General features: G+C 37.7%; 2 protein-coding genes across 4 annotated transcripts; one reads left to right on the top strand and one right to left on the bottom strand.

The window, feature by feature from the left end:
• Positions 1–496: 496 nt before the first annotated feature.
• LOC143031501 (uncharacterized) lies at positions 497–11240 on the bottom strand. 2 transcript variants are annotated; one of them, XM_076195425.1, is made up of 6 exons: positions 10616–11240; positions 4312–4443; positions 4058–4189; positions 2922–3053; positions 2565–2693; positions 497–1956 (listed from the first exon to the last, which is right to left on the bottom strand). In XM_076195425.1, exons 1-6 carry the CDS (start codon positions 10899–10901, stop codon positions 626–628), a joined length of 2142 nt encoding a protein of 713 aa, XP_076051540.1. In that variant the 5' UTR covers positions 10902–11240; the 3' UTR covers positions 497–625. The 2 variants fall into 2 exon arrangements, with proteins under 2 accessions (XP_076051540.1, XP_076051541.1); XM_076195426.1 differs by having other exon boundaries at positions 2922–3038; positions 10616–11233.
• A 3895-nt stretch (positions 11241–15135) lies between these two features.
• On the top strand, positions 15136–18840 carry LOC143031500 (uncharacterized). Of its 2 annotated transcripts, none has more exons than XM_076195424.1 (2): positions 15136–16861; positions 16983–18840. In XM_076195424.1, the coding sequence occupies exon 2, from the start codon at positions 17123–17125 to the stop codon at positions 17714–17716; it is 594 nt and encodes a 197-aa protein (XP_076051539.1). In that variant the 5' UTR covers positions 15136–16861; positions 16983–17122; the 3' UTR covers positions 17717–18840. The 2 variants fall into 2 exon arrangements, with proteins under 2 accessions (XP_076051539.1, XP_076051538.1); XM_076195423.1 differs by having other exon boundaries at positions 15136–16917; positions 17039–18840.
• Positions 18841–21789: the final 2949 nt, after the last annotated feature.

Genomic DNA, 21789 nt, shown 5'->3' with positions numbered 1-21789 from the left:
AATAAACATTTTTACCCTTGAGTGGTGGGACATTTCCTTTAGTCATATAACATTGACAGTAGGTAGTAAAAATACCAAGAATGATGAATGGCATCTCCAGGTTTAGCAGGACATTAACCTTTAAATGAGATTAGTGGGGGCACTGAAGGTTCCCTCAGTTTAATCAAATCACATGGCAACAGCATGAAAAACTATAAGTTCCATGTACAGGATTATGGATCAAACTTTTATCACCCATAAATGAACAATGATTTTCGTTGCAAGTACTCATTACATTGGAAACTAGGCATAACCTTTAACCCATTCAACTCCGATGACAAGATGTCTTGTCATTTGGTCAAATAAAACAAAAAATCATAATAAAACAACAAAATGTTTGATGATCAAACAGCACCAGAAAAATATGACGTCATCAGTCCTCCTCCTCGAGGAGGACTGATGACGTCATATTTTTCTGGTGCTGTTTGATCATCAAACATTTTGTTGTTTTATTATGATTTTTTGTTTTATTTGACCAAATGACAAGACATCTTGTCATCGGAGTTGAATGGGTTAAAACACACTTCACACATTAAATCCCTTACATACAGCTATAAGTCTACATCATAAAACCTATTCTTTTATTTCAGCAGGTAATATCATCAATGTCATGCTCTTCCACTTTAATTTCTTCCTTCACCAGAGACATCAGTTGGTTAGAACTCCTGTTCATGCTCCCCAGTCTCTCTGAAATGTCTTCACTGACATCCTTTTGAGTACACAGCATAATTTTTAAAGGTTCTGTATATCTTAGTAGGGGCTGGGAATTTCCACAAGAAATCTCATAGCTACACCCTACAGATTCCTCATATCTTAAATAACTGTTTAAGTGAACTTTTACATGGTTCTTCAACTGACTTAATTGAGAAAAAGAATCTTCATAACGAGTATATTTGCGACGCTTATCACCAGTGTGAGTTTTCATGTGTCTCTTCAAATTAAAAGACTGTGAAAAAGAAGACGCACATACAGTACATTTATAGGGCTTTTCATATGTGTGAGTCCTCATATGACTTTTCAAATGAGCTGACTGAGAAAAGGAAGACTCACACATAGTACATTTATAAGGTTTGTCACCTGTGTGCGTTCTCATGTGCCGCTTCAAATCTACGGACTGAGAATACGAAGACTCGCATGAAGTGCATCTATAGGGCTTCTCTCCCGTGTGAGTTCTCATGTGCCTCCTTAAATTACTGGACTCGGACACCGCGTACTCGCATAAAGTACACTTGTATGGCTTATCGCCCAAGTGTGTCCTCATGTGGTTCTTCAGGTATCCAGACTGAGAAAATGAAGACGTGCATAAAGAACATCTAAAAGGTTTCTCGCCTGTGTGGGTTCTGATATGCCTCTTCAAACTACCTGACTGAGAAAATGAGGATTCACATAGGCTACATTTATAGGGCTTATCGCCTGTATGAATTCTCATGTGCATCTTCAAACTACCAGATTCAGAAAATGAAGATTTACAGACGTCACATTGGTACGGTTTCTCTCCTGTGTGAATTCTGATGTGCTTCTTCAAAGTACCCGACTGAGAGAAAGAAAGCTCACATAAGTTACACTTATACGGCTTAACGCCTGTATGAGTTCTTGCGTGCCTTTTCAAATTACAAGATTCGGAAAATGAAGCATCACATGATTTACACTTAAAAGTTTTTTCGCCAATGTGAGATACCAGATGTTTCTTCAAATCATCTGTGCCAAAAATTGAAGTAATCTGTGCTATGCATCTGCTAGACTTCTCACAATCCTTTTCTCTCTTACAAGGTATTTGGAAACAATGAGTATCATCAGATATTGTTTCTTCTTTAGGATTTTTACATTCATTCAATTCTGACTTTTGCCGCATAATCCTCTTTATGGATTTTACACTCCCACTAGATGACTTCATTGATGCTGCATGTCTTCTTGTACCTTTGAAAATAAAAGTCCCATATGTAAATTCTTATGTCTTAGCTTGACTTGTGAATATACAACTCCCAAGGGAAAAGAAAATGGAAACAGTAAGATGAATTTATGTAATATATATTCTGACAAACAATAAACAAACATGTAATATATGAAAGATCTTACCATCTCCATTTTTCTTTTCTACTGTGGTTCCACACACACACATATTATTGCAAATTAAAAGTATAATGACCCAATGAGTACAAGACAACCCTAGTATGAGATATTCCAACGAGACTGGGGTTACTTCCCCCATATCCTGTACATCTGCAACATATTTTCTATACTTCTCTACCAACCCTATCATATGTCTTATACTAGTCCATGAAAGCCAATACAACACATTTTGCTTATTACAAAACTTATATCCCCTCATGTGAATTACTAGTTGTTACATTTTTTATTTTCCCTTAAAGCTTGTTTCTTCAATTGTCACTTCTAAACCCAAGGTTTAGTTTTCTTTATATTACTTTCATGATGTCAGTATGTTACCTCACTTTAAATATCAATAAAATAAAAGAAACTTAAAGGCTAAGTATAGTCATTATTCACAAGCTCTCATTAACACTTACTTCCATGGCCATTGGCTATGTCTCCAGTATTGCTAAGAGCTGGTGCACTGGCTAATCTACTTCCTGTATTGAAAGGCCTCATTAAGGCATCTGATGATGGGGGAAACACAGTACCCTCACGAGCACAGTCTGTAACATATACAACAATGATGTTAAAAAAAAAAAGTGCACATGACACTTGATTCAAGGGTTCTATGGAATTTTGTATTAAGGGATCCCTATTCTAAATAACTGTATTTAACAAGTCCACTAAACGAAGCTTGACTTTTTTAATATATCTCTTAAATTCAAAATCCCTTATATTAAAATATTTCAAACTGATGGTCAAGTATAACAGCATCTTTCAATATCACATACTTTCATGGCCACTGGATGTATCTTGAATATCACTGATAGAACCTGGTGGACTGGCTAAGGTATTTCCTGCATCAAAAGGCTTCTTCAAGGAAGATGATGGTTGGGGATGCTCAGTACCTTCAATACAACAATCTTTAAATATCACAATAATTAGGTGAGTACTGTGCTGTCCTGCTGCACTGCATTTGACCCAGGACAGTGGGCAGGATACAGGTATGACCTGTCATCCATGAATAATTAAGATGAGAGGGAGGAAAGAGTGATGGATGGGAGAGGAAAAGGTGGGAGTGGGTTTATGCCTTTTGATTTAGCTACCTCCCTTGTAACAGGGAAAAAGCCCTTGCAATATAGAGAGAAATGCACACACACACACACACACACACATATATATATATATATATATACAGTATGTGTGTGTTTGGGTGTTTACCTAATTGTAATATACAAGAAAGGAGCAACGCTTGTTAGGTCCTATCTCCTAGCCTCAAATTCATGTATAGTTCAAACTTAACCTATAGCCTTGACTTCCAATTATATTATCATACTTAGATTTGAATTCATCCATTGTGTGAGCTGGGGCTATATCACTTTCTAAGTTATTCAAAGTATTTATACATCTCTATAGTAAACTGTATTTCTTCACATCCGTTAGACATATAGTCTTCCTTAAAAATTTGTACTCATGACCTCTTGAAGACCTCCTATCCTCAATCAATGTGTGTGTACATGTATATGTTCATGTAGAAATTGAAACAAATTGTCATCCTTATAGTTTCTTTCTCACCCTACAAATGACAGCAATTACATTTTAACCCACTGCATTTGAGATGCCAACTTCGGCATCATGAGGCATGAGTGGGTATACGAGGATGTGCCAGTGTCGGCATCTTGATTATATTTTGTAGTTGTAACCAAGTAAACCTGTATTCTGTGAACAGGCTTGATCGTGTTTTCTGTGGTTATCAACATTCAGGGTGAAAGAGAATGAGTATTACAGCTGTACTTTATATCTTAAAACATGCATATTGTGATGTATCATAAAAACATCATGCATCAGGCAGCCCAACTCTGTGCAGATATTTGACTCGTAATGATGAGGTTAAAGCTACTTTTCAACAAATTCAAATAACATTTACTTTCATTGTCACTGGATGTATCTTGAGTACAAATGATGAAAGTTGGTGCACTAGCTATCCTGTGTCCTATATCAACAGGTTTTTTCCAGACAGTCTGTGGCTGGGAAAACTCAGTACTCACATTAGCACAGTCTGTAAATATAACAATTGAATAATGAAAAAAGTCATCCTTTTCAGTTTTCATCTCTACCTACAAATGGCAGCAATTCTTTAACTTTTTTTATTATCATTCAACAACTTTTAACAAAACTTACTTCCATAGCCACTGGTTGTGTTTTGAACACTACTGATAAGAGTTGGTGCACAGGCTATTGTGCTTTTTGTGTCAACTGGTGACTTCAAGGCACCTGATTGCTGTTGAAGCACAGTATCTTCACTGGCACAGCCTGTAAATAAATTGAAAAATAAGAGTAACTTTATCGAGTTAATTAAATAAAGCAACTACAATATCTAAGTATGTTGTAGAGAAATGCTGAAAATGAATGACATGAGTCAAAAGTAGAGGAAAAATACTATGCGAAACTGAGAGAGGTATAAACTAAAGAGGGTAGAAATAAAATTCATGGTGAGGGAAGCCAAAAGAAAAGCAGATGTGATTCACCATAGTCTTGGACCACATGTTTTGCTTATGATTGACAGGTAGTATCCTTCCTGATGAAAGCTAATAGCTTAAACATGGCCTGATCTATGGGTAATGTTATGATCTTAAATACACACATGTGTACACATACACAGAGTGGTGGATGTCTGGAACAAATTGGATGAAACTATAGTGTGTGCAAACACCATACATGAATTTAAGAACAAACTAGATGTAGTGAGATACAAAGATGAGACACCAGAAGCATAGCTCCCCTTCCAGTAGAATACAACTAGGTAAGATGGGAGAAATTTGCTAGTCACAGTGACATTAATCTGATCATTTTTATGACAGTCGCATGTAGGACTCAAACCCACTGCTTTTGGCCACCCATAAGATTACCTTCACAGAGACTATAATCTCTGTGGTGGAGTGGGTAAAGGCTCTGTGAAGGTAATCTTACGGGTGGCCGAAAACAGTGGGTTCAAGTCCTGCATGCAACTGTCATAAAAATGATCAAACTAGGTAAATACATATATACACACACTTAAGGAAAAGGGCTAATTGGATGCCAATTCACAAAAGTGAAATTAAGGAGGCACCACTAAACTATAGGTTAGTATCAATGACCAGCACAATAGTGAAATTATGTGAAAGGATTGTGAAAAATCAATAAATCAAATATCTTGAAGAGATGAATATTCTTCTAACAGTTATTCTGGCTTGAGATCTGGAAGTTCATGTGCGTCAAACCTTTTAAGCATTTCCTTAACCCCTTCTATACGATGACGTCTACGTAGGCGTCATGAGGAGCAAATGTGTACACGAGGATGCCGATGTCGGCGTCTTGATGATATATATTGTAGTTATTCCTGCGTGACCCCATACTCAGTAAATTGCTTCATCACATTTTCTATGGTTATTAAAATTCACGGGTGAAAGAGAACGAGCAATACAGTGGTGACTTTATTTTATATAATGCGAGTATTATAACACACCATCGCACATCTGGCAGCTAATGCTGTCCACGAGATTTTGGCCCGGAGTGAAGGGGTTAACCCCTTCCATACAGTAACGCCTTTGTAGGCGTCATGGGGAGCAAGTGGGTACGCGAGGATGCCGATGTCGGCATCTTGATTATATATATTGTAGTTGTACCTGTGTGACCCCCATACTCTGTAAACTGGCTTCATCACATTTTCTATGGTTATCAAAATTCACGGGTGAAAGAGAACGAGCAATACAGCGGTAACTTTATTTTTTATAATGCGAGTATTATGACGCAACATCACACGTCTGGCAGCTAATGCTGCCCGCGAGATTTTGGCCCGGAGTGAAGGGGTTAAGAATGATCAATGTGTTGCAAGAGAGGGAGCATTGGGTAAACTGTGTATATTTCAATCTAGAGAAGGCTTTGGAGGATATTGCAGGTCTAAGGCAAACCACTCAAATAGATGAAAGTTTTTTGAAGGGGAGGTATATGAGGAAAGTAGTAAAGAATAAGATGTCAGGATGAAAAGCAGTGATCAGTGGAGTTCCACAAGATTAAGCGCTGGTACCTATAATGTTTTTTATTTAGGTCAATGACATGCTGGAAGGTACAATAATCTATACAAACATGTTTGTAAATTATGCAAAAATAATTAGAAAAGTGAAAAATGAGGTTTGTAGGCTACTGCAGAAAGATCTATAAATTATTTTTGAATGGAACCAAGAATTTGAGACTTTGTATGATATACTGGAAGGTAGGGGGCAGGACCCCATGAGCTTTGCTCCTTTTATATATACTACAATCAATATATACATTACATACATACAAACATACATTTATACATATATATATATATATATATATATATATATATATATATATATATATATATATATATATATATATAATGATATTACTGTGAAAAAAATTATGCAATATCACCACAGGAGAAGAGAAAATTGTAGAGAGTAAGTACTTCCATGTATTCACATCTTCAGACAAAGAAGACAGATACAAATATGTTTACATACATAAAACATTAAATGACCATCAAACTGATTGGTCTTCGCCAAAATTATAGCAAAATCAAAGGGTTTACCTAAGAGAAATGTGACTGAATCATGCTTCATCTCAGGCACATATGATAGAAATGTAAACTTGAGCTAAGGACATTTCAAATGTGATCAACTGTTGACTGAGTTGGTGACCAAAAAGTATCCACCAAATTGAACCATATGTAGTCTGGTCTAAGGAAGGTTAGGTCATGCACCACATCAGCCCTACATTCCTCCACACACACATACCCCCACTGTTTCCTCCATGTCCGTCTTCCTTCCTTTTTATGTATCTAACCATACTTGTATCTGTCTTACATAGCCTGAAGATGTATATACATGAAAGTACTTACAGTCTTGTATTTCTTCTCCTGTGGTGATATTACATACACACACATACACATATCAAACCTTGACATCAGGAAATCACATGAACTGGATGGAATTGCAAATTGGATTCTAAAAGAATGCAAAGAAGAATTAACGGACAAAATGCATAACATAATAAGTTGCTCACTCAAAGAAGGAAAAATACCAAAAGACTGGAAAAATGCTAACATTGTACCAATATATAAAGGAGGAAATAAGGAAGAACCAACCAACTATAGGCCAGCCTCACTAACAAGCACTATAGCCAAAATTTGTGAGATCATCAAGAATTGATGGGTAAAACACCTGGAAGACAACAATATAATAAACCCAAGACAATTTGGGTTCAGACAAGGAAGATCATGTACCACAAACTTAATACATTTCTACTCAAGATTAATACACATAGCACAAGAAAGGAATGGATGGGCTGACTGTGCCTTCCTGGACTTACAAAAAGCTTTTGACAAAGTACCACACAAAAAGATTATTAAAGAAACTCAAACATATAGGAGGGATACAAGGGAACCTACTAAAATGGATGAAAGACTTCCTGATTGGTAGAGAGATGAGAGTAGTGCTCAGAAAAAAATATTCAGATTGGAAAGAGGTGATCAGTGAAGCACTGCAAGAATCTGTATTGGCTCCAATAATGTTTGCTATTTATGTGAATGACATGGATGATGATGTAAAATATTACAAGAGCTTCTTTGCAGACGACGCCAAACTGTTAAAGAAGGTAAAAACTGAAAAAGATTGCAAAGCACTGCAGGAAGACCTGAATGATGTATGGAACTGGAGTCAGAAATGGGAAGTGGACTTCAATATTTACAAGTGTAGCATAATGGAGTTTGGAAAAAGCAAAATCAGAATATCAGGACAATATAAAATTGGAACCAAGGAGGTAAAGAAGGAAGGATTCGAAAAAGATTTGGGTGTAATTATCTCAAATGACTTGTCCTATGACAAACAGATAAACAAAATTGTTGGAGAATCCTACAACTTGCTAAGATCAATAAAAGTAGCATTTACATATCGGGATGAAGAAATTATTAAAAAATATTGGTCATACTGATAAGGCCTAGACTAGAATATGCGGTGACATTGTGGTCACCCAGTACCAAAAAGAATATAAAGAAAATAGAAAGAATCCAAAGAGCAGCAACTAAAATGGCACCTGCACCTGCAAACTTGTCATATGAGGAGAGACTGGCTAAACTGGAGTTACCAACTCTGGAGCAAAGAAGAGAGAGAGGTGACCTACTGACCATCTACAGAATCATGAAACGCACAGAAATACTCCATAGAGAGGACTTGGTAATCTGGGACAGGAGAAGCACAAGAGGACATGGAAAGAAAAGAAAAAAACATAGCTAAAGAAGATATCTGAAGAAAAACAGTTTTCCACATAGAGTGGTGAACACTTGGAAACAAACTGGACAATGAAATAGTGTGTGCAAAAAACATTCATGAGTTTAAGAGCAAACTAGACACTGCGAGATACAAATGCGGGACACCACGAGCGTAGCTCCCCTTCCTGCAAAATACAACTAGGTAAATACACACACAAAGAGCAACGACAAAGTTGGTCCCAACACTTGCAAACCTGACATATGAACAAAGACTGGTCAAATTGGAATTGCCAACCCTGGAACAAAGAAGAGAACAAGGGAACCTAATAACCATCTACAGTATTATTAAAGTGGGACAGAGGAAAAACTAGAGGACATGCAATGAAACTCAAAAAGGATAACTACAGAATAGACCTGAAAAAGAACAGCTTCCTACATGGAGTGATAGATATATGGAACAAATTGGATTAAGAAATAGTGTGTGCAAACACAATACAAGAATTTAAGAACAAACTTGATCTTGTGAGATACAAAAATGGGTCACCATGAGCATAGCTCCCCTTCATGTATAATACAACTAGGTAAATATATATACATATATATATATATATATATATATATATATACATATATATATATATACCACACAATTTATGACCGTCGCGCAGAGGACTCGAACCACCGCCTATAGACCCAAGAGAGTCCACAGCACACGCCTTTAACCACTCGACCACAGATCGTCTGTGGTCGAGTGGTTAAAGGCGTGTGCTGTGGACTCTCTTGGGTCTATAGGCGGTGGTTCGAGTCCTCTGCGCGACGGTCATAAATTGTGTGATTGATGTCGCTGTCCACTAGCGAATTATTCAAATATATATATATATATATATATATACACACATATATATATATATATATATATATATATATATATATAAGTTTTAGAAGTCTAAAAGGAGAGAGGCTGAAGGAAAGGATAGTTTTAGGTATTTGGGGTAGCATGTGGCAAGAAAGGGAGGAGTGGAGGTGGAGGTAAATTGTAGATAGAAGCAAGTAAATGCCTTGGGGGAGGTGTTAAAAAGTGTTTTGAGAAATAGGCATCTGGGAAAAGATACATAGAGATTGTATGAAGGGCTGTTTGTGCTAAAAATACTGTATGGGGCAAAGACTTGGAATTTAAAAGAAGCAGAGAGGAAAAGTTTAAATGTGTTTGAGTTGAAATGGCCGAGAAGTATGGTAGGGGTTACTAGGTTGGATAGAGTGAGGGATGAGGTGAGGAGAGTGGGAGTGGGAAAGGAGATTGCATATTGGGCCAATGAAAGATTATTGGGATGGTCTGGACACATGAAAAGAATGACTGATGAAAGATTAGTAAAAGAGGTGTAGAAGGAGGTGGAAGGAGTGAACTTGAGGGAATGACTGAGGATGAGAAGGGGGGTGATGTGAAGAGGCATTGAGCAAGAGGGGAATGTCTGTTGAGCAAGGAAGTGAGAAGGCAGGAGATAGGGATGAGTGGAGAATGACTGTATAAATGATACTGTTATGCAAAGAAGGGACGGGCAAGGGATGGGGAGGAAGGGGGTGTTTATGTGTGAATGATATTTTGACACAGCCCAAAGGGATCTTTCTCCCATCTTCTAGTCTTCTGCATGAGGGGACGGAGGGGGGGGGGGTCACCAATTAAGTGGAACAGCCTTGTTGTGGATGTACTATGTCTTGCTGCATTACTTCTGACCCAGTGCAGTGGGCAGGATATAGGGATGACCTGTCATCCAGGAGGATGGTGGATGGGAGTGGAATGGGTGGGAGTAGGTATGTGCCTTTGATTTGGCTAACTCCTTTACAAAGGGGAGAAAGCTCTCAGTATATAGAATAGAATAAAAAGTTTGGTTACTATTCACATAGTTGTTGGAGGTGCTCTTATTGATGAATTTAAAATTTATAATTAATGCATGACTGAAATTGCTTCACGGAGATTGAAAATTATGTTTGAGGGTTGAGTTCAGAAGCAGATCATGATGATGATTACGATAACAATAATATAAACTACCATAAAGTAATGATAATAATAACAAAATATTAAATATTCTCCCTGACCACTATCTTTATCAACACCAGGGGGGGGGGGGCACATTCCTCCTAACCTTAGTTTTACCAGGGAGTTTTAATGTTCGTATATGCTTTCCTGTTTACCACAAACTTTGTCTGACTCACCTTTAGAATACGGAAGATAAAGCTTTGGTACTGCGTCAGCCTTCAGTATTCTCAGCTGTTTGGGTACTGGCAGATTAAGTAGTTCATATTTTAGATGTCTTTTGTAATCGCTTATTTCAAAGTGCCGGGAACAAACTCTCGCCATAACTGGATTGATTTCCTTTTGTGGACTGCATATCGAGATCCACGTTCTTTTAATTTCTTCGTCTTTTGGAAATCTGTGAAGAGTAACTCCTTTGTGTTTATAGTTTGTTAAACAACCTTCGATTACACATTTGTTAGGCATTCTCACAGAAAGCCAATGAAAAGTCAACTCAAAACAAGTGCGGTTATCACTGTTTGTCGTTGACTAGTATAATCTATTTCAACTTCCATTGAACCTCGGGTATATAGGCAGCGTGACATTTCCGTCACACCGACGAAAAGTTTGCAAGAAATGAACCGTCTCGATGTAGACATTGATGAACCCCACACCTTGATCCTTCCGCCATGTTTGTTTACATAATACGTCACAATCTAGTTTTACTCCAGAGGCTTGGCTCCGAGTTCGCGGGAGTAAGTTTCGCTCAAGAATTTCTATCCTGAATCGACAGGAGCAACTTGACAGACGATTTCTTGGATAGACACCAGCAAAATCGGGTACTTAATAACTACATACAAATACAAGGACTTTACCAATATGCAACTTGAGTGAAATCTACACAAGTACGCCATAATAAACGGTGGAATAATGTCTTTTCCTAAGCAACTGCAGTTTTTATATTCAATCCTGAGAAAAATTCCCAACTTAATGAAGCCATAATTATTTTCCTGGAATTCCACCTTTATTTTTTCTGAAAAAAAAAATCGAATTGGCTGTAGGCTATTTGACTTATTGATTTATTCTTGATATCCTACCCCTTTTTCCATTTTTTTTTTTCAGAAGTAAAAAAATCCTTTTCATTATCAAGAGATCCGTGTTCCAGATAACAACAACAACAATAATAATGATAATGATAATAATAACAATAATAATTATTATTATTATTATTATTTTTATTAATAATTATTATTACTATTATTATTATTATTATTATTATTATTATTATTATCACTATTATTATTATTATAATAATAATGATAATATAGTTGTCGCTGGGGAACAACTGCCTCCTCCTCCCATGGAATTTTTAAATTTCTCCTGAATGGCTGAATTACTGTTAGAATACACATGAAACTACAATATTACATTTTTTCTAGGGGAGAGGACCCCCGACCCCCAACTTTTGCAACAGAGAAGATCCTTCTCTTGCACTCTTCCCCTGTTGCACATTTGTGCATGCACAATTCAGAACAGACAGCTTTGTTATATGTTACGTTCTAATATGTTCTTGTCTGGAATGCAGGCTTACATACCTGTCGAATTTTAGGAAGTAATATCCCACCCTCCGCTGTTTACTACCTGGCGTAAGGCACTTACAGTAGGTCGGCCTATTGCCCTAAAATATAAATCAATTTAATTTGCCACATTTAATCAAATTCGCCTCACTTGCTCAATGTTTGAGTATTTCTTATAAGTTACTTTTCTCTAATTTGGTGTTTCATCTTTCGCTATTTATTTGCATACGTCTGTTATCTATGCTCACCTTTGTATTCCAAATTTCACATTAATATTTTATGTGACACTTTGCCGAAAGTCTTACAAGATTTAGGTATACACAATCTATCCAACTCTCTTATGCAGTATACCAACCGCTCTCGAATAAAAACTAAACAAGTATATTACATTGACTTTCTTTTATTAAAACAAAGTAAATTATCCCTATTTTGAAATATTTTCGCACTTTTTGGTCATCGTGCAGGTCAAATACTCCAGTCTATAGTTCAGTGAATTTTCCGTATTGGTACCACGTTAGCATTTCTCCACTTAGAGTAAACATACAGTCAGTTGGTGGAGATGTGGTGCCTTGACGCAGCAGACGACAAATTGTCGCAAAACGCTGATCTTCATCTCTTCAACTACATTAATTTTCACATTAATTCCATGCCATCACGGTCGAGACTGACGAGGAACCCGATGGAAGCATATACGGGAATTGATACGTGGTCGAGCTAAGGGCTCGAACCCAGCTCAGATGTAACAAGTGAACAGTGACTTAGACTGTTGCACTTTCAAGAGAAGTACATGATCTTACCCACACACTTGTTTGCAAATTAATCAACGGCAAAACTGGCTATCAGTCCTTTCACAAACGTAAACAGAAAACGAATGTCCTACTGACGCCGTCTCTTGTAGTAGTTGTTGTTCAGCCTTAAGGGTCCACTGTAGGACTGGCCTATCCCCTGAGGGACGATACAGTATCTGTACCTCACCACGATGGCTGGTTGAGAATAAGAGACAATTTGATTCGTGACACACAATATGGTTTCTCCAAGGGTAAGTCATGTGTGACTAATCTTCTATCATTTTACACTAAAGTATATAAGGCGTCAGATAACAATGATAGTTACAATGTTTTTTTACCTTGACTCTAGCAAAACGTTTGACAAGGTGCCCCACCAGAGACTACTAAATAAAATCAAAGCCCATGGCATAGGAGGAAAAGTGTTAGAATGGATTAGAGCTTCGATCAGTGACAGAAAACTGCGGGTCACCATAAATGGTGTGAAATCCAGGTGGGGGAGTGTTTCTAGTGGGGTTCCCCAGGGCTCAGTTTTGGGTCTATTCTTCATTATGCACATAATTGACTTGACAATGGGATTAATAGCGATGTCAGTAAGTTTGTGGACGACACTAAAATAGGACGCCTAATTAGGTCAGGAGACGGCGCCGAGATTCTGCAGGATGATCTTAACAAATTGTTCACATGGTCGGTGAAATGGCAAATGAATTTCAGTATCTCAAAGAGCAGCGTGTTAAACGTAGGGCTACACAACCCCGAAAATAGATATAGCTTAGATAACACGTTTTTAGAAAAAAAAAAAAAAAAGAATGCGAGAGAGACTTGGGAGTTCTAGTGAGTCCTGACCTTGACTCCAGGAAACAGTGCATTAGCGCCATGAATAAAGGTAACAAAGCATTAGGTTTCTTTGCTAGGACAGTTACGAATAGAAGTCCAGAGGTAATTATCGCACTCTAGGCCCATCCTTGACTATGTGGTACAGTTTCGGCCTCTGGCTTATAGAAAGGATATCAGTTCACTAGAATCAGTACAGAGGCGAATGACCCAAATAATACATGGGCTCAGAAATTTACCCTACGAAGAGAGGCCTAGGCATCTTAATTTACACTCTCTGGAAAGATGCAGAGTGCAGGGTGACCTAGTAGAGGTGTTTAAGTGGACCAAAGGCAAGGGTGACAAACAAGGTCACCATATTAAGACAAGGCAGAACTCGCAGTAATGGATTTAAACTGGAAAAATTAGATTTAAGAAGAAAATAGCCAAGAACTGGTTTACTAATAGGGTGGTCAATGAATGGAATAGACTTGATAACCATGTGGCAAGCACTGACATTATCAGTTGTTTTAAGAAATGGTCAGACAACTTTATGGATGGGGATGACAGGTAGTAATTGACATGGAACAGCCTATTGTAGACCTTATGGTCTCTTGCAGTCTTCCTCATTCATATGTTCTTATGAACTCGGAAATCAGTATAATTAGCTCGACTATACTGATTAGGTGCTAGCATAAATATAAATGACACTGATTTACCACACCTCTGATGACTGCTGCTGTGGGGAGTTGGAAAGCCACGAAAGTGCAGTGCACTCACCGGGGATCGAACCCGGACCATCCACGTCATTAGGCAGGAACGTTACCCTCTCCACACAGGGTCTGCAAGCTGAGTAAATGGGAAAACTAACAGAAGGTAGTGCCATCGAGTCTTTTCAACACATTTTCAACATTACTTGTAGACTAATTTAATTCAGATTCCACCCACACTGCTCACAGCAAAATCATTCTTTTATGGTACATATGAATTATATGAAGTAATGTGCAATTTTTATATCCATTTTACCACATCCCAACCATAGCTACTAGTTGTGGTGAAAAATTCCACCTTCATGTATCAATTAAAAGTATATCAGAATATTTTTCACCCATACTATAACCAAACAGCACTTTCCTAGGACAAGTGTACCAGATGTAGACCTAGAGGAGAAAATATTCCAGACACTCAATTAACCTGAACCTATGCCCGGTTAGGTCACCACTTTGCACTGTAACAGTATAAACACTTAATAAATCTGGGGACATATCCTCTGCCCAAGATGTGTGCACCATTAACAAGACATAATATCTATTCTTACACTGTCCAGCATTAACACAGTACAAAATTTCTTCTTGATTCATGTGGCAACTGTGAGTTATGCTCCTACCTTGGGACCATGGATCTCCTAAAGAGAAAACTGAGGGAACTTATGGTACCCTTGTAGTGTACAATTTCATAAGTGCCTAATAAGCTTATTTGACAACCAATATAATTATCAGGAATTCTAATCAAGGACTGACTTTCTGACAACTTTATTAGATTCAGAGTATCATAAGTGAGATAAACAATTTAAACAAGACATCATTCTTACCATTATCTAATGATTATTGAGTAAGCATTTATCACTGTTTTGCCAATAATAGTGAGAGTAGGCTGTAGCTGGGATTAAGACAGGTTCCTGTAAATGGTGGTTCTGTGAGGTTTATGTCACAGAGAATCACGACTCCTCATCAAAACATGCCAGTACCCTCAACTCCATCTGGTGATGATGCCCCAATGGGTCAACATGGTCTCCAAACCAGGCTTTAGATATCTTTACCTACTTCAACTTTTTTCTACCACCTTTTCAACTAAGAAGGGCTGACAATTTTATTTTGTTATCAACAATATTCCAGCACTTGTATCCTTATGAACACTATTGTGCCACTCTAATTCATGGTGTTGAGTTAGCTATGAGTGTGGAAGAGCTGAGAAGTGGTGGCTGCACCTTTCCTCATACCACAAGCTGGTAGCATAGAAACACCCCTCACTATTGCAGCACTCCAACTTTTCTTCATTGATAGATCTATGGGTGGACCTGTGGACTACTACCAGCCATTGTAGAACTGTGGTTCTGGTCAGTGACATTAAAGGCAGCAATTATCACTAAGACTTCAACTCCTAGAACAGTTCAATATACAATGTTATACCTAAAAACAAAAGATAAACCCCAGACCCAAAACTCTTTGTAGCAACACCGAACAAGATGACTCAAACATTTAAGGAAAACATTTCTGATTTTCAGTTTCACCTCTTATAGTATCTGTTCCAACAAAAAGTCACTCCAATTGAAGTCTTTGAGCCTATTTACAATTATACTTTGAATACCATGACCTATAATTTGTACCTGTGCCAACTAAAATGAAATCTCAAAACAGCCAACTCTTCCACTGGCTCCTTTAACATATATTTGAACAATTGATTAGCTGCAACTGAATTTCAGAGTGAACCTGGATATGTCTTGATGAGATTATCAGAATATATAAATGAAGCTTTACAATCAATATTTCACAGAGATCTGTGAGTCTGTACATGCTTCTTCAGATCCCCAGATATTCATCGTATGAGGATTCTCCCTCTCATGAATTTGCATGTGCCCATTCATTTCACTAGCAGATAATGAACCTTCATAGTAATTATCCTTCTCGCCTGTATGAGTTTTCAAATAACTTTCCAAAGTATAAGAAAAAATAGATATACGAGGTTTTACTTATGTATCAGAGAGAAAAAAAGTGCATTTGTAAAGGTTATCCTGTATGAGTTCTTACTTGGTTTCTCAGAGTACCAAAATGGGAAAGTCAAGCTTCATAAAAAATAGTTAATTGTTTTTCTCTCCTGTGTTATTTGTTCATTGGCTTTTCTACATCAGACTTGTAAAGTGAAGTTTCACAAATAGTACATTTGAGGTTTCTCCTTTGTGACAAGGAAAATGAACCCTCACAGAATACATTTATTAGGATTGTCCAGTATAATAAGCCCCAGATGGTTTGAGGTACTGCTCTCACTTCACATGAAAGGCTTGATTCCAAACCTCTGGGGGACACAAAAATGGGTATTAGTAGTAAGGCTTCATATATTATCGGGACACATATTTGCACCTATCAGGCTCACCTGTTGTCTTATAGACATGAACACAAAATCAGTTCCATACCTTCTGGCCACATGCAGACTTTTAAATCATCCTAGTCTTTTGTGGATCCACCTGAGTGTGTCCTGGTATGTTTGGCTAAAGGTGGGCAATGCCTATATGGCAAAGAACACAGCCTCAGCCATAGGGTTTCCCTAAAGGTCCCCTAAGATGGGGGCTTCCTATAGTAGTGTGTTATCCTGTGTGAGTTTTCATATGGCTAAAGGTGGGCAATGCCTATATGGCAAAGAACACAGCCTCAGCCATAGGGCTTCCCTAAAGGTCCCCTAAGATGGGGGCTTCCTATAGTAGTGTGTTATCCTGTGTGAGTTTTCATGTGAATTTTGAGGGTGTCGGACCGAGAAAATGAAGCTACGCAAAGACTACATTTATGAGGCTTTTCTCCTGTGTGAGTCCTCAAATGACTTTTCAGATTACTCGACTGAGAAAAAGAAGCTCCACAAAGACTACATTTATGAGGTTTATGGCCTATGTGGAGCCTCATATGACGTTTCAGAGTACCAGACTGTGAAAACGAAGCTTCGCAAACAGCACATTTATGAGGGTTCTCCCCTGTGTGGGTCCTCATATGGCGGTTCAGAGTACCCGACTGGGAAAACGACGCTTGGCAAAGAGCACATTTATGAGGCTTGTCTCCGGTGTGAGTCTTCAGGTGGTTTTTCAGATTACTCGAATGGGGAAATGAAGCGATACAGAGCGTGCACTGATACGGCTTCTCTCCTGTGTGGGTCCTCATATGACTTCTCAAAGTATCGGACCGGGAGAATGCGGCTAAACAAACACTGCATTTGTGAGGTCTTTCCCCAGTATGTGTTCTCAAGTGACTCTTCAGAGCACAAGACTGTGAAAAGGAAACTTTACAAAGACTACATCTGTGAGGCTTGTCGCCCCTGTGAATTCTCATGTGACTTTTCAAAGTACCTAACCGGGAAAACGTAGCTTCGCAAACGGTACATTTATGCGGCCTCTCCCCTGTGTGGGTCATCATATGACTTTTCAGTGTACAAGAAAGGGAAAAGGAAGCTTCACAAAGAGTGCATGTGTACGGCTTCTCGCCAGTGTGAGTCCTCGAGTGGCTCTTGAGATGACTAGAATGGGAAAATGAAGCTTCACAAAGGGGACACCTGTACGGCTTCTCCCCTGTGTGGGTCTTCATGTGGCTTTTCAGAGCATCGGACCTGGGAAAGGCAGCTTCACAAAGACCACATTTATGAGGCTTTTCTCCTGTGTGAATCCTCATGTGGCTTTTCAGACGCCCAGATTGGGAAAACAAACCATTACAAACGGGACATTGAAAGAGTTTCTCCCCCCTGCGAATTTGTATGTAATTATTTAGTTCATTCGAGCAAGGGAATGATGCCCCATTATCAGTACATACGAAAGGTTTTTCTACCGTTTGATTCTGCACATCCATTTTCATACCACTAAAATCAGAAAATGAACAAACAAAATGTGTGTGTAACAAACTTCTGTATGAATAAGACCAATAAATAATACAAGATCTTATCAGATCAAATCCCAATATGAGAATTCAAACAGGCTGATTGAAGTCTTATGAGTGTACAAATGAGGTACTTCCTAGGAATGAAAACATATTGTAATCAGCTACAAGCAAGAAAATTAAATCTTACACTTGACATTATATACATACAGGGTTTTTATTTTTGTGAATCAGACTTCACATAATGGCCCATTTTACATAACAGATCCCATGTTTTCTTATAAGGTAGACACAGACCTGAGTTCAAGTTCAGGATTTAAGAATGCTTGCCCTTACTAATACTATGCACAGGGTGGGGTTTGAATTATTTTCTTCTAATTGGTTACTTCTTGAGAGCTTTAACATTTTCACTGAATTCATTGGCTAATTATTCAAATGAGTGGGGAAAGACACATAGGGCATAGTTTAAATTTTGCTTTTTCTCAAACTACTGTTTAAAAAAACTCTGTGGCATAATGTGAAATTGGATCACTTCACTTGCATTGTTGTCATCTTGGTATTCCATTTTCAGAATATCTCCTTTCCAGTGGGTGAATCTAATACTGCCATACAATTTCTTTCATCCTGAAAAACAAGAAAATTATATGAAATGTTTATGTTTCTTATTACAGTTGTACACAGAGCCTCATAAGCACAGCTCCTTATACACTACACAAATTTCAAGGCAAAAAAAAGTAAAATCTTGAGATTCAGACATGGTAAAAATAGACCATTGAAAAGGCAGAAAATGGAAAATTAATCAACAGCTAAAACAACAGAAGAAAAAGATCTAAGGATTCTATTTAGTCACATATAAAAGTAGTAAGAAAGACTTATAACTTATTGAGGAATATGAAAATAGCATTTCATTACACAGAAGATATGATGAAGAACATTACTGAAAGTATTGTTCATCCCAGATTGTAATATACAGCAGGGAGAGCAAAATGAGAGGTGACATGATAATGATGTTTGCAGCAAGGAAAGACATGTGTTACAACTAGGTAAATACACACACACAATAAAAGTGGTATTTACATATTTGGATGAAGAAATTATTAAAAAAATATTGTTAGTCACATTGATAATATGTGGTGACATTGTGTTCACCCAGTGTCAATAAGAATACAAAGAAAATTGAAAGAATCCAGAGAGCAGCAACAAAAATGGCTCCTGCACTTTCAAACTTGTCATATGAGGAGAAACTGGCTAGATTGGAGTTGACGACTCTGAAGCAAATAAGAGAGAGAGGCGACCTACTGAATCATGAAGGGCACAGAAATATACAATAGAGAGGACTTGTTAAACTGGGACAAGAGAAACACAAGAGGGCATGGAAAGAAACTCAAAAAACATAGTTATAGAAGAGATCTGAAGAAGAACAGTTTTTCCACATAGAGTGGTGGACATTTGGAACAAACTGGACGAAGTAATAGTGTGTGCAAAAACCATTCATGAGTTTAAGAACAAACTAGACACTGCAAGATACAAAGGTGGGACACCCCTAGCATAGCTCCCCTTCCCATGAAATATAACACGGTAAATACAGTATAAATAAACAAAATTGTCAAAGAATCCTACAAATTGCTAAGATCAATAAAGGTGGCTTTTACCTATTTAGACAAAGAAATGGTTTAAAAAAAAAATACTAGTCACACTAAGAAGGCCTAGACTGGAGTATGCTGCAACACTATGGTCACACAGTACCAAAAAGAATATAAAGAAAATTGAATGAATCCAGAGAGGAACCATGAAAATGGCCCTAGCACTTTCAAATCTGTCATATGAGGAAAGACTGGCTAAATTGAAATTACCAGTTTTGGAACAAAGAAGAGAAAGCAGCAACATACTGACCATCTACATTATCATGAAAGATACAGAAGTCCTTGATAGAGAGGATTTACTAAATTGGGACAAAAGAAACACAAGAGGACATGAAAAAACTCAACAAGGATAATTATAGAAGAGACCTGAAAAAAAAAATTCCACACAGAGTGGTAGACATCTGGAACAAATTGGACAAAGCAATAGTGTGTGCAAAAACCACATATGAACTAAAGAGCAAACTAGACACTGTGAGATACAAAGATGGGACACCACAAGCATAGCTCCCCTTCCTGTAAGATACAACTAGGTAAATACACACACACACACACACAAGTATAAAAATGAATAAGGAGGACCTAAACAACACCTTTGGACCCACCACAGATGCCATCTCGACAGGGAAACCATGATACATAATACAGAAATCGTCACAGAGGAGAAGGACCTCCAACGTCTGACCATCTTAGAGGCAGTAATTATAAAAGATTTACAAACCATTATTAATGTACAAACGAATGATTTCTTCCTCCTCCCCTGCATGAAACCTACATGTAGGAGACATTTGATCACAAAAATTGAGCCGCCGGATTGGAGAACACCCACACACAGACAACCCACAGAGGTTCAAAACAAGCACCCTGCAGAGGACAAAATGTCATGCCTTAGACGACCAGCTAGACTAAGGAAGTAACCAAATAGCGCCAGCCAAGCAGAGGAGAGTCATCAGTGATCTATCCATGTTTTGACTTTATTCATTTTTATACTCATCATAGACATATTTCCCTTCATTCCAACTGAAGACGCAGAATGATCTGCAAAACATCTTGGGTTTATTCTATTGTGTTTTGTTTATTTTCATTTAATTTGTGTATAACATAGACTTCTGTGTTAATATAAGTTCCCAATGTCAACTGGAAATTTGCTTCTTCCCCTCTCTTTTCCTCAGAAATCTACTTTCCAAAAGCTAGAAAGCTTACGAAAGAAATTAATTTCTAATTAATTTGCTGTCGTTTTTAACAGAATATGCTTGAAAGAGAATTTCCTGCCACACTTCATGATTGGTTTAACATTGCAAACTCCTCCCTGATAGAAGGCTAGGACAATGCCCCTACAGAGGACTTTGTAGCGTGGAATCATACTCTTGGTCCCAGTTGCCATCACCTCCACCTCTGTCACAAGAAGTGACAATCTAACTTGCTCAGCCAGTAAGCATAATATATATATATATATATATGTATGTATATATATATATATATATATATATATATGTGTGTGTGTGTGTATTTACCTAGTTGTATTTTACGGGAAGGGGAGCTATGCTCGTGGTGTCCCATCTTCATATCTCATTTTATCTAAACTATTTTGTGTGTGTCTGTGTGTGTGTGTGTGTGTGTGAGAAAATCATCAAGAATAGATGGGTAAAACACCTGGAAGACAACAATATAATAAACCCAAGACAATTTGGGTTCAGACAAGGAAGATCATGTACCACAAACTTAATATGTTTCTACTCAAGATTAATAGACATGGTGCAAGAAAGGAATGGATGGGCTGTTTGTGTCTTCTTGGACTTACAAAAAGCTTTTGACAAAGTACCACACAAAAAATTATTAAAGAAACTCAAACATATAGGAGGGATACAAGGGAACCTACTAAAATGGATGGAGGACTTCCTGATTGGTAGAGAGATGAGAGTAGTGTTCAG

Source organism: Oratosquilla oratoria, chromosome 12 (assembly GCF_046742065.1).
Source record: "Oratosquilla oratoria isolate Oo_2021 chromosome 12, ASM4674206v1, whole genome shotgun sequence".
NCBI classification, from domain to species: domain Eukaryota; kingdom Metazoa; phylum Arthropoda; class Malacostraca; order Stomatopoda; family Squillidae; genus Oratosquilla; species Oratosquilla oratoria.
The sequence above is the reverse complement of the archived record's forward strand: the minus strand, read 5'-3'. Positions and strand labels throughout refer to the sequence as shown.

Excerpts from the sequence above, each read along its gene's own strand:
- LOC143031501 (XM_076195425.1), bottom strand. The coding sequence starts at position 10,901 with ATGCCTAACAAATGTGTAATCGAAGGTTGTTTAACAAACTATAAACAC. Across the intron at positions 4,190-4,311 it reads CACAACCAGTGGCTATGGAA|ACTGTGCTAATGTGAGTACT; the intron begins GTAAGTTTTGTT and ends TTATATTTACAG. Across the intron at positions 1,957-2,564 it reads CATAGCCAATGGCCATGGAA|GTACAAGAAGACATGCAGCA; the intron begins GTAAGTGTTAAT and ends TTATTTTCAAAG.
- LOC143031500 (XM_076195424.1), top strand. The coding sequence starts at position 17,123 with ATGAAGCTACGCAAAGACTACATTTATGAGGCTTTTCTCCTGTGTGAG.